Here is a 12,128-nt window from a genome sequence, read left to right as displayed (position 1 = left end):
ATCATTTAAATTATGTTTACCCTCAACTCTTTCTCAATCTCTAAGAGTAATTACACTCCAGGAAGATACACCAGGTTTTTCTTGCAGCATTGTGTCCCTAGATAGTTCTTAACCTTGTCAAACACAATGTCCCCTTTATTGTTTTTTTTTTTAATTTATCTTTATTGTTGAAAGTATTACAGATGTCCCCTGTCCCCTTTATTTAAAAAATTATTAAAATTTTTAATAATGTTTCTTAATTATTCAGAAATTATTTCAAAGAGAAAATGAAATAGCCACTCACATAATTTAAAAAAAAAAATCAGTTATAACGCCCTGTTATATGAGGGAGGAGATAATTAATCATGTAAGATTTCTTTTCAATATGCAAATAAACGTTCATGTACAACTCTGCCTAGATAATAAAAGGAAGTAGTGAATATTTTGCCCCTGATCATAAACAAGCTTGAATTTAACTGAATCTTGTTGATGTTTTTTCTTTAGAGTTGACATTTGGAAATAAGATCCAGATCTATTCATAGGTACACACCGAAGCCCTGTGAATGCAGATGAATGCTCAAGTGTTGCTCTCTCGGTGACTCAAACAACACAGCGTTGCCATTGACAACACGCTTTTCTGAGATGAGCAATCTTGCCAACTTCCAGATAAAACAAAGCACAATCTCCCTTTGATTTACCTGGAAGTTGCCCTCCTAAAACATTAAGTGTAGTGTATTGGAACTAGACCCCTCCCCAAATCCTGTTCATATGTGAAATGGAGCGAAGATGTAGGTTTAGATCGTCATAAACAGAATTGTCAGCTGCGTGACGGTTGGGTGGGGAGTTTGATTTGAGCTGGCGTAGGAACAGGACGAGTCTTATTGGGTCTCATGCATGGTGGGACACCTCACACCTCTGGGCACGGCTGTAAATGCCAGTCATTGGGACAACCGAGAGTGCCCCACAGTTTTGCCACGTAGCCCCTAGGGCTTGGCAGCAGCCACACAGAGGGCCCTTGGTTGGATGGGTTACCCTTTAACAGGACCCCATCGGTGACTTTAAACATGGGGGGGGCCATGTGTCCTGGAGGCGCCGAGCAGCCCTGTGACTTGGTGTCTCCCTTTCGCGCAGGGGCTGAAGATCAGCGTGCTCTGGACTCTGTACTACGGGATCCTCAGCGCGTTCGCGCCTGTGTACAGCTGGATCCTGGTGCTCCGGGGCCTGGTGGGCTTCGGAATCGGAGGGGTCCCCCAGTCGTAAGTAAATACACAGCTCTGGCCTTGTGTTGATTGTGTTCATGGCCTGGGGGGATGTGAAGCCGGCTGCAGCGGGGCCTCTGGTACCAGGGAGCCGAGATGTCACCAGAGAGTAGCGTCATTAGCAGTATTGTCACGATGAACAACAAAAGCAGCGCAGAGCCTGGAAGGTTGTAAATGCACAATAATTATAAAAATAATAGATCCAGCATGGATTGGACTTTACGCTTTGACACATCTCAGCAGCCGCAGGAAGTGTGCTGTGGGATTATCGCAATCTCCAGCCGAGGAGACCGAGACTCTGTGGGTGAAACCACTTGCCCAAGTCACACAGCATGTAGGCGGGACTAAGAACCTAAGTTTATCTGCTTTTAAGGACCGTGGGTGCTGCCTGTCACCCCCTTGTTGTGCAAGCTGGAAGCAGGGGTTGGGGCTAGCCATTTTCCAGTTGGGTGTTGTTTTGCCATTGCTGTTGTCCAGGACCCATTGCTCACTCTTTTCCTTGCTTGCTTGTTTCGTGACACAAGGAACCCAAAGTCACTAAGTGGCAGCTGTGGTGTAAAGTCTAATGGGACTCTGGCTGTGTCCCCTGGGTGAAAGCATGCCAGGCACAGGACCATGTGCTTTATTTTTTTTTAAAATCATAAAACCTTAAGACATAGGTATTATTATCTCCATTTTACAGGTAAGAAAACTGGGGCCCAAGGTCACACGGCTAGTAACTGGCAGAGCGGAGATTTAAACGTCACTTGATTCTCCAAATGTATTTTCTTAACAACTCTATTCTATAGCTCTTTTGTCTATGAGGAAAGCAAATGAAAACCACAGACAAAATTACGGAAGAAATATTTAACCACCCAAGAGAGCCACTGGCTTCCCAGCTTTTCACATGAAAATAATCGTCTTAATTATGTAATGTTCTTATCTAGTTATAAAAATGGCTCCCCTAAGTTCATGATTTGGAAACATTTAGTTGAAGATATTTTTATGTAATTAAATATAACTAAGAGCTTCCACTCATTTAGAATAAATAGCTTTACCCAATTACACCACCTCACGAAACCAAATGAGTAGGGTTTTGCTGTGTAATTTTTAAGAAATATTTTTTATTGATTTCACAGAAAGAGGAAGGTAGAGGGAGATAGATAGAAACATCAATGATGAGAGTCATTGATCGGCTGCCTCCTGCATGCCCCCGACTGGGGATTGAGCCCCAACCCGGGCATGTGCCCTGACCGGGAATCGAACCCCAATCTCCTGGATCCTAGGTCTCAACCGCTGAGCCATGCTGGCGGGGTTGCTGTGTAATTTTTAAAAGCCCAACAATCAGAAGTCCTTATAATGTACTCTAAGTTTTCAGTACAAATACAAATTATATAATTTAAAATTTTTTAATTAAAATTTTTCTCTCTCAGTTTTGACATGTAATTGACAGGCAGCACGCTATAAGTTTAAGGAGTGAGCATAATGACTTGACTTACATATCTTGCAAAATGATGACCTCAGTTAGTTTAGGTAACATCCATCATCTCATATTATATTATATTATATTATTAATAAGGAGCCCATCCCTCTGCCCTGATCTGTGCCTTTCTGTGTCCCTCCTTCTCTCTTTCCTCTTTCCTTTCTTTCTTCCCCCAAAGTAGGGGTTCACATTGGTTCTTGATGAGCAAAAATAACATTATTTTGTTATTATTTAATAATAACATTAATAGTGATGATGGTGATGATGATGATGTTAATCGAGTGCTCACCAAGTGCTAGGCCTATGCTAAGTGCTCTCTTCATACTGAACAATTGAATAATCCTATTACCCCCATTTTACAGATAAGAAAACTGAGGCTCGGAGGTTGTAAATGACTTGCTTAAGGTCAGATGGTTATTCAGTGGAGTGTGGAAGTTACTTTTGCTTCATAACAAACCATCCCATCACGTATGGCTTAAAACACTGATTTATTTAACTCGTGATTCTGGTTGTTCTGGTCTCAGTGGGGCTTGCTTATGTGTCTTTGGTCAACTGGGGAACTGAATGGCGACTGGCTAAGGTAGCATGGCCAGGGCTGACTCCTCCGTGTTGCACAGCCTCTCACCCTCCGGCTGGCTAGCCCAGGCATCTGGTCGCATGTTGCCTGGGCAGGGTCCAAAAGCAAGCAGAAGCCACACAGCCTCTTGAGGCCCAAGCTTGAAACTGGCACAGTGTCACTTCTACAACATCCCTAGTGATCACAAAAAGCAAGTTACGAAGCCCAGATTCAAGGGATGGAGTGAGTGAGCTGCAAAGCCTCATCGCGAGGGAGCATAGATTCAGGGAGGGAAAACGGTGGGGCGATGTTTGCAAACCATCTGCTGGTTCAAATCCAGGTCGCCCAAATGCCAAAGCACTTTCTGTCGTTTAAACAAATATTGGGAAAGAGTTCTGGGCTTACATAGCCAGAGGTCCTGGTAAATCGTTAATGCCCATGGGTCCCGAGCACTGATTTAGAGATGATTCTGGGAACATAGAATGGTGGTTCTGAACAGCTGCTGTTCTTTTTCTTTAAAAATTTTTAAAATCGATTTTAGAGAGAAGGAAGGGACGAGAGAGAGATGGATTTGTCGTTCCACGTATTTACGCATTCACTGGTTGACTCTTATATGTGCCCTGACTGGGGATCGAACCTGCAACCTGGGCGTATCCAGACAATGCTCTCGCCAGCAGAGCTACCCAGCCAGGGCAGGTGCTATTCTTTTAATTAAGGTAAAAAGAGGAATCACATTTAGAATACCAAATAATTCCATTTTCTGTCTATGAAGGAGCTTTAAAAGGAAGGGACTTTAATTCAAGCAAGGGAGCTAAATGCAGCTTGGTTTTTATCATTACAAACAATACATTTTTGCTTTAGAAAAAATTTTAAATTATTATTTTAAATAATCTTCCTCCCTCCCAAACGTTAATTGCCTTTAATTGCACCTACCCCCTCGCACCCGAAGAAGAACATCAGCTGCAGGTGGGCCCCCTGGCCGATCATTTCTTATTTCCAGCAGAGGGTGCTGTGTCCTTCAACAAAAAACGCCACTAACCTCAAAGGCTGGGTGGAAACCTTCCTGCCCTGGCATCTGACTTGGGTTTTAGCCGCTCTTAAAAATGCGGGCACCCCCCCAGGGAGCTGCCCACCCGCTCCACCTGGAGCTCGCCTCCGGAGGTCCTTCAGGTTGCTGCCTGCGAGGAGCTGGCTCGCCAACCCGTCCTGGGCCCGGCCTTTTCTTCCGAAGGTTCAGCAGAAATGCCGAGTGGCGATGGCAGGCCGCGTCTTTCTGCGCGTGGGATCCAGATGGCTAATCTCTAACTGCCACCGAAGCGCTATAAATGCGATTATTTGCAGCCGGGGTTTATTTGCGCCGGTACTGGCTGCTTCTTGGCGCTGCTGATTTTGTTACCAGCTCCTTTATTTTTCAGTGTCATTGTAGTCATAATCGCCACCCTTTGGATGAAGACCACACAGCTCGCTTTCATTATAAACTGCTGTGAATCGCGGGGCGGGGCGGGCGCAACAATTCCAGGACAAGATGTTTCTGTGGCCTGGGTTGCTGCAAACACAGGACATTGCAAACCATCTACGTATCGATCGCCTGGGTTGCAGCTGTTCAAAAAGAATGTTGTAGATCTACGTATAAATAGGGAAAGATTCCCAAACTGTCCTGTTGGAAGCGGATCCTGACATAGACTCAGGACCAAGTACAGTTGACCCTTGAAAAACAGGAGGGGGGGCGGTGAGGGGCCCCACCACTGTGCAGTCGGAAATCTGAGTATAGCTTTTGACTCCCCAAAAGCTTAACCACGGTCGGCCCTTTCTATGCGTAGGTTTCGCATCTGCAGATTAAACCATCCGTGGATGAAAAGCACCTTCTGCTGGGAATGGGAAAATAGTTTTTGACCCAAGGGGGGTTGAACCTGCGGATGTGAAACCCAAGGATGCGAAAGGGCTGGAGTCCGGGTGTAGGTGGACCCGCCTCATTCAGGTTCGTGTGGTTCTGGGAGACGGTGGCATACATCTCCAGCATGGAAGAAGGGTCATGAGGAAGGGAAGGATTGTTATACACTACAAATTGTATATTTAGGTATTCCTACATTGTTTTCCCATGAAAATGCATCCATGTACTGCTTCAACTTAAAAAAAAAGACCGCATGGTCTAGGTTCATCAGCCCAGGAAACTCTGATGTAAGTGGCCCACGGCTGCACTCAGAGTAACGTTGGCCTAGAAATTCGGGAAGCTGTAGCCATCGTCCGCCTCAGTCCCCACCTTCACCCCCTGTCTGTCTCTTTGCTCCTCAGGGTGACGCTGTATGCTGAGTTCCTTCCCATGAAAGCCAGAGCTAAGTGTATCTTGCTGATTGAGGTAAGGGTGGCTGGGTTTCTGGAGAGTTCTGTCTCTGGCGTGAGGTTCTCAGGTGTCTTGAGTCACAGAGCAAGGAGAAGGGAGTTGGAGAAAAAAATATAACAGGCTCAGTTTGCAAAAACTTAGATGGATGTTCTGCTGATTTTGACATAATTGTTTTGAAATATGGATAAGTTCTACAATTGACAAGAAAATTCAGTCTACCATCCCTTTAATAATAATAATTTTTTTAAAAAGGGTCCCCGGCAGGTGGTATGTCCTTCTTGAACTGGAAATGACTTTTATCTGAGAGTCGGTGCTGAATGGCACAGCGTGAGAAGACCAAACTCCCTATCATCACACTCCACCTCCCCGGGGTCTTGTCGGAGATCTCCATGCATGGCCATCTCTGTGGCCTATGGGCTGCCTTAAAACTCTCTTGGTCCAGCCAGTCCCTCTCAGGCCCTCTTTCTGCCAGGATCCTGTGACCCGTTTTCCAGCCAAGATCTCAGGGCAAATTCATTGCTGGCCTCAAGGACCCCTTACCCACATGGGTTACCCCGTCTCCCATAACCCTGAAATTGCTCACTGTGTTGACCAGTGCTGACCCTGTCACTAACCCCCATTCTCTGTGCCAGGTGTTCTGGGCCATCGGGACAGTGTTCGAGGTCATCCTGGCTGTGTTTGTGATGCCCAGCCTGGGCTGGCGTTGGCTGCTCATCCTCTCAGCCGTCCCGCTCCTCATCTTTGCTGTCCTGTGTTTTGTAGGTACCCTTTACGAGATCTCAGCCTTCGCTATGGGACCTTCTGCTGTTCGAGATATTTTGGCAGGGAGGGCATGGAGGAGGGCACCTAAGCCACCTTTTAAGATGATTTTTTTAATCAGGAAATGAGACAGAGGAACCCAGCCTGAGGTGGGCTTTGTATGGGGGACTGCGTTTCCTCCAGACAAACACCGCTGGGATGTTCTTTAGGGAGATAACCGAGGATGGAGGGTTACCTAGGTCCCACCACTGCAAGATGTGCACTTAAGGCAACTGTATTAGAATAATTGGGACTCTTAAGTTGCAAGTGACAGAAACCCAACTCAAACTAGCTTGAGTAAAAGAGAGAGAGGCACATAATAACACAGGATTAAATATTTGCATGGCTGGGCCCAGAAGCGCAAATGATCGTTCCATCTCAGCTCTGCATAAACTACACCCCCAATGAGATCATGCCACACCTTTTGTCTGTTCATGTGTAGACAACATGCATGAAATATTTTAAAGCCAGTGAGCCCCCAAATAAGCCTTTAGGTGGGTGGGCCTCATCCATGGTAAATAATATCATAACTCCTGGTCATGACAATAGGTGTTGATAATTACTAAGTGAAACTGAGTAGCAGGCTCTGTGCTAGGCTCTTTACATGCATTATCGTATTTATTCCTCCCAATAACCGTAGGAGGGGGAACTGTGATGAAAACTTACATTAGTTAGGATAATACCAGCTGCTGTAACAAATAAAGCCCACACATTCAGTACTTAATGCAATTGTTTCTCACTCACTAGTCCAGGATGAGTGCTCCCGTTTGGCAAGTATGATTCCCAGCCCAGCCAGGTTCCTTCTAGCTTATAGCTCTGTCATCCTCTAGGGCTTTGGCATCATCGACATGCAGACTGGGGAAGGGCAGGTGGAGATGCACATTCACTTCTTAAATACCTTTGCCAGGAATATTCTGCCCATATGCCATTGGTGAAAGTATGTTCTCACCTAGATGCAAGGGGGGCTGGGAAATGTAGTTCCTGGCTGAGCAGCCGTATCCAAGGATAACTCTATAAACTACGGGAAAGGCAGCATGAATTTTAATGGACATTAGCAACCTCTGCTACATTGCCATTTTACTCACGAGGAAACGGAGGCCCAGAGAGGTTGACTGACTTGTCCAAAGGCACACAGCGAAATGAACAACAGAACTAAGTCAAAGGAGGTCTTCTCTCTCGTTTCACAAATGGCTGTTGCTTCATTTTGCAGAAATATAGTTATCTAGTCCCACTTGGGGTCTGGACTCTATTAGGCCTAAAGGGCTTTCTGATTTCTTTCTGTCTCTTAGACTGAATTTACAAGATGATGCTGAAGACAGGTGAGGTAGTTTCTTGAGAGATGGGGTTGGTGATGATGGTCGTGAGAGAGGCAGTCTTTTTTGTTTTTTCTTTCTTTTTGGTGGCATTCTTCATTGCATTCAGCCTTCAGCTGGAACTCCGACACCAAATAACAGTAATAGGAACAGCAACAGCAACGGCTGCCCTAACCCATTCCAGGCACTGTGCTAAGCACTTACCTGGGCCCCCTGTTTAATACTCTCAATAACCCCCAGAGGTAGGATCTATTATTAGCCCCATTTTATGGATGAGGAAAGGGAGGCACACAGAGGTCAGATCATTGCTCAAGGTCACACAACCAACACGCTCCGTGGCAGAGCCAGGAGCCCCCGCCCTCATGGTCTCCACACATGGGTGAGTGTGCGGCTGGAACACAGAACTGCCACGCCTGGGTCTCCTGTCCCCACAGTGGCTGCCCGAGAGTGCCAGGTATGATGTGCTGTCCGGGAACCAGGAAAAGGCCATCGCCACCCTAAAGAGGATAGCCACGGAAAATGGAGCCCCCATGCCGCTGGGGAAACTCATCATCTCCAGACAGGTCAGTTTCTGGGCCACGGGCCCAGTGGCTTGCGTGTCCCTGCGCGTGCAGGGGGCAGGGTGGGGCGTGCGTGTGTGTGATCCCGGGTGTACATGGAGCGGATGGGGGTGCGGGGAGGGGGGCGATCCTGCAAGGGGAGCCTGGCAGCTCCCATCGGTGTGTTTCCACTGCCAAGTCCTGAAAGCGCCACCTGGAGAATTCAGCCAGCGATTAGGGGAAAGTCATGCGCTGTCGCTAATGGATCCTGTGGCGACTCCCGCTCCGGTTTCACCTCTCAGCGCCTGTGAGGTCTGATTAGCAAAGGTGATTGATCGCCAGAGGCTGGACAATCAAACCACATTAGAAAGTGCCGTGATAGGCTTAGATCCAGGGCGCCAAACTGCTCTTGGAAGATGTCCTTAATGGATGGGGCATGGCCGGGATGGCGACACCGGCAGGGACCCCGCAGCGGTGAGACTTTCTGAGCCAGCCCCCGCACATCCGCATGACTTTTGTCTCGCTACAGGAAGACCGAGGCAAGATGAGGGACCTTTTCACACCCCATTTTAGATGGACGACCTTGTTGCTGTGGTTTATATGGTAAGAGCCATCTCTTGACACTTTGATGCCCTTCTTCTGTGCCCTGTTTGGGGCTTTGTCTTCACACAAAGCACAGAGAACTTTTTGATCTCAGGCAGCGTTTGCAAAATTCAGGTGCTCGAGCATCACTCTCCCGGCCTCTGTGTTACCCAGATATCGCCTGGACTATTTTTTTCCTTGTTGTTTTCTTTCATTTGACTCACTTGTTACTCAGATAAATGCTTTTGAAAGGGAAACTTTATATGTCTTCTTTAAAGAAAAAAAACACCAAAAACCCAAAACTTAATTTCAGGCCATAGATAGAAGGCGCTCTTAAAGATAAATACAGTGAAAAGTTGCCAGTTGATGATTTGCCAGGGCCCTGAGTGCCTGTATTTATGGGAGGGAGAAACAGAGAGGGGAGGTGCTAAGGGCTCATTGGCAGAAGTAACTCATCACTTAAGTAAGACCCGGATACAATCAAAAGAACTGAAAGGAAACTTAAAAGGGATCCCCCCCCCAATGAGATTTCATATTAATGCTGTATCAGTTCCCCGCTCCACCCCTATTGCCTTGGGCACCAGCCGTGGCACAGGGCCCATATTTGGGGAACCACTGATTTGGTCAACACGGGCCTTCTTAGAACTTTTAGTCAGGATCGTGTTCTGCTTTTCTTAAATAACAGCCATTGGCAGGGGCTGGAGGGGGAGGCATTTAATTCCACAACTATTCCCATTTCAGCTATTCTTTAACTCTCTTTCTACCAAATCCTGTACATCGCGTTACCAGTGCGGGCGGTTGACCCGGTAAGGCCTTGTGTTCAATTTGAACCTGGTCTCGCCTTTCCTACTCACCTTTGAACAGAGGTGCCAATTAGCAAGGGAGTGTCAGTGAAAGGGGTCAATTGGAGGGAGCAGGAGGGAAAGGCTTTGATGGCATACAGAACTGGGCTCCCTTTACAGAATCCCACATACAGAACTCTGCCCCCGCAATCCTAAGAGCTGACTCAACTCACCAAGCATATATTAAAGACCTGCTGTGTGCCCAGCACAAGGGTGGAGTCTGCAGGATTTTTGAAGCATGGGGGGGGTGTTTGTTACAGAGCTGAGGGTATCTATCTTTACGTGCATGTGATTCTGTTGGGCCGATACTATTTAAATCTGGAAGCAATTAAGTAGAGGCTTATTTTAGCACACTATAGAAATCACTAAATTTGCTAGCACGTATTGTAACCTGAAGAAATTAATCACCAGCATCTGATTGTGACTGAGTTCCCACATATTGTATTACCCTGGATGTAACGTTCTGGTCTTACAGACTTGGGTATTCTGGTTCCTGGGACAGTCGGGAATTAATTAACTGCATTGTTCGGATCTGAAATTCTAGTGAAGTCTGCAGACGCCACACTTGTCCTGGGCACACAGCAGGTGTTTGATAGATGCTTGGTGCATTGATTTAGCTCTCAGGAATTCAGGGAAAGAGCTGTATATTATTAAAGTTCCCCTCTCCCCTCCTTCCCTGTCCAAGTTGACCAGACCAGCTCAACCCAGAAGCCCTGACAGGTGTCAACACTGTGTTTTCTTCCAAATTTGGGTCCCCTCATTTTTCCCCCCTATTGCTAGTTGAGTAAACAGCCTAGGGGTGGCATGTCTGTGATATAATACAGCTCTTGGTCTTTCAAAGGACACAAGATTAATTCCCTTTATCACAACGCTGTGGTTTGCAACCTGCCATCTTCCTGCTCGGGGGGGGGGGGGGGCAGGAAAGCCCCCAAAGGCCCATCCCATTACTTTTCTTGCTTCCTTCCTGGCAGGTTTTCCAATGCGTTTTCTTACTATGGATTAGTTCTGCTCACCACAGAGCTCTTCCAGGCAGGGGACGTCTGCAGCAGTGAGTATCGCAGCCCCGTTTGCCAGTTAACCGCCCCTACTCCCAACACACACCGTCACGCACACACTCCCACCCCAGGTTCTGCCCTTACAGGGCCTGATCTTGCACAAATCCCAGTGACTTTACCCTACAAAGTCCAGGGAGAAAGTTTCTACAAAATCTGAGCATAGAAAATCTGGGCTGTGGTTTCTAAGGGGCTCTACTGAAACCTGGACCATCCTGTCATTATAGAAGTGACATGACAGTAAGTCACATCTTATAGAGCTCCCTGAAGTGCAGCACTGGGTTTGACAGCTGTGACCCTGTGCAGCTGTTCTCGTGTGCACATTAAGCCTGAGAACCAGGTTGGAGCTCAACCCCGGCCACACAACAGAATCACTGGGGGAGCTTTTAAATAATGCCAGTGCCAGTTAAACAATGCCCGGACCAATTCAATCAGCATCCCTGGGGTGGAGCCCAGGCATTGGTGGGTTATAAAAGCTCCTCAGGTGATTCTATTGTGCAGCTGGAGGTGGGAACCATCGGACAAAAGGAATGAATTAAAAACAAAGTCTATAGGCCGATGTCTGGGCTTTCAAATCATTCTGTCTTTAACAGAACACCGACTTCCTAGCACTGAGCCCAGGGTGGGGGGTAAAAGGGTCAAGTTCTTGCTTGTCTGCAGGATTTGCCCAATTACCTTTTTTGTATTAAGCCTCTTTAATCTCAGTTAATAGTTTTGTTTATTGGTATAAGGATTTAGTGAGCCAGTGGAGTCACATCTCACTGCGGGGCGTGGGAGTCTAAATGAACGGCTCTGAGGAAAGCAGATCGATTGTAGATTTGGGGTTTGGTATTGATGGAGCATAAGTTGCACGCCCCTAGCAGTGGACCTGCTTAAACAAGTAGGGGATCCAGTGGAATGCTAGAAAGCAGGGGTGGCCACTTTTTCTATGAAGGGCCAGGTAGTGAACATGTTAGGCCTGGTGAGCTGCGCAGCTCTAACATTGCAGCAGGGAGGCAGCTGTGGGCAACTGTAAATGACAAGCATCGCTTGGGTTCCCATCAAACCGTATTTGCAAACACAGATTTGAGTTTCATATCATTTTTTTATGCCATGAAGTGTTATTCTTTTGGCTTTTAAAACTCATCTCATTTTATTATTTTTTTACATTGATTTTTAGAGAGAGGAAGGGAAGGGGGGGAGAGAGAGAGAGAGATCGAGGAAGTAATGGGGATCAGATAATATAGGTGGAGCTCCTTGGGGCCACCCTGGAGTCTGTCTGCCTTAAGAGCAACACCTTGCCCAGTGGTTTTATTAGCCCCAATTTTTTTGAAGAAACTGATACTTAAGGCGATGAAGCTATAGACTGTTGGTCGGGACTCAAACCGGAGTCTGTCTGACTCCTGAGCCTGGCCTCTTTCCACGG

At 46.8% G+C, this 12,128-nt stretch overlaps 1 protein-coding gene across 1 annotated transcript in view; it reads left to right on the top strand.

Moving 5' to 3' along the window:
* SVOP (SV2 related protein) overlaps window positions 1-12,128 on the top strand; it is a 35,414-nt gene that overhangs the window by 17,570 nt on the left and 5,716 nt on the right. Inside the window, exons 6-11 of the mRNA XM_087828815.1 lie at window positions 1,111-1,235; window positions 5,549-5,612; window positions 6,230-6,355; window positions 8,143-8,271; window positions 8,777-8,850; window positions 10,643-10,719. Coding sequence (XP_087684941.1) covers window positions 1,111-1,235; window positions 5,549-5,612; window positions 6,230-6,355; window positions 8,143-8,271; window positions 8,777-8,850; window positions 10,643-10,719 — 595 coding nt within the window. The remainder of the gene's footprint in view (window positions 1-1,110; window positions 1,236-5,548; window positions 5,613-6,229; window positions 6,356-8,142; window positions 8,272-8,776; window positions 8,851-10,642; window positions 10,720-12,128) is intronic.

This window comes from Miniopterus natalensis, chromosome 20 (genome assembly GCF_054644295.1).
Source record: "Miniopterus natalensis isolate mMinNat1 chromosome 20, mMinNat1.hap1, whole genome shotgun sequence".
In the NCBI taxonomy this organism is placed as follows: Eukaryota; Metazoa; Chordata; class Mammalia; order Chiroptera; family Miniopteridae; genus Miniopterus; species Miniopterus natalensis.
This window is presented reverse-complemented; position numbering and strand designations above follow the sequence as displayed.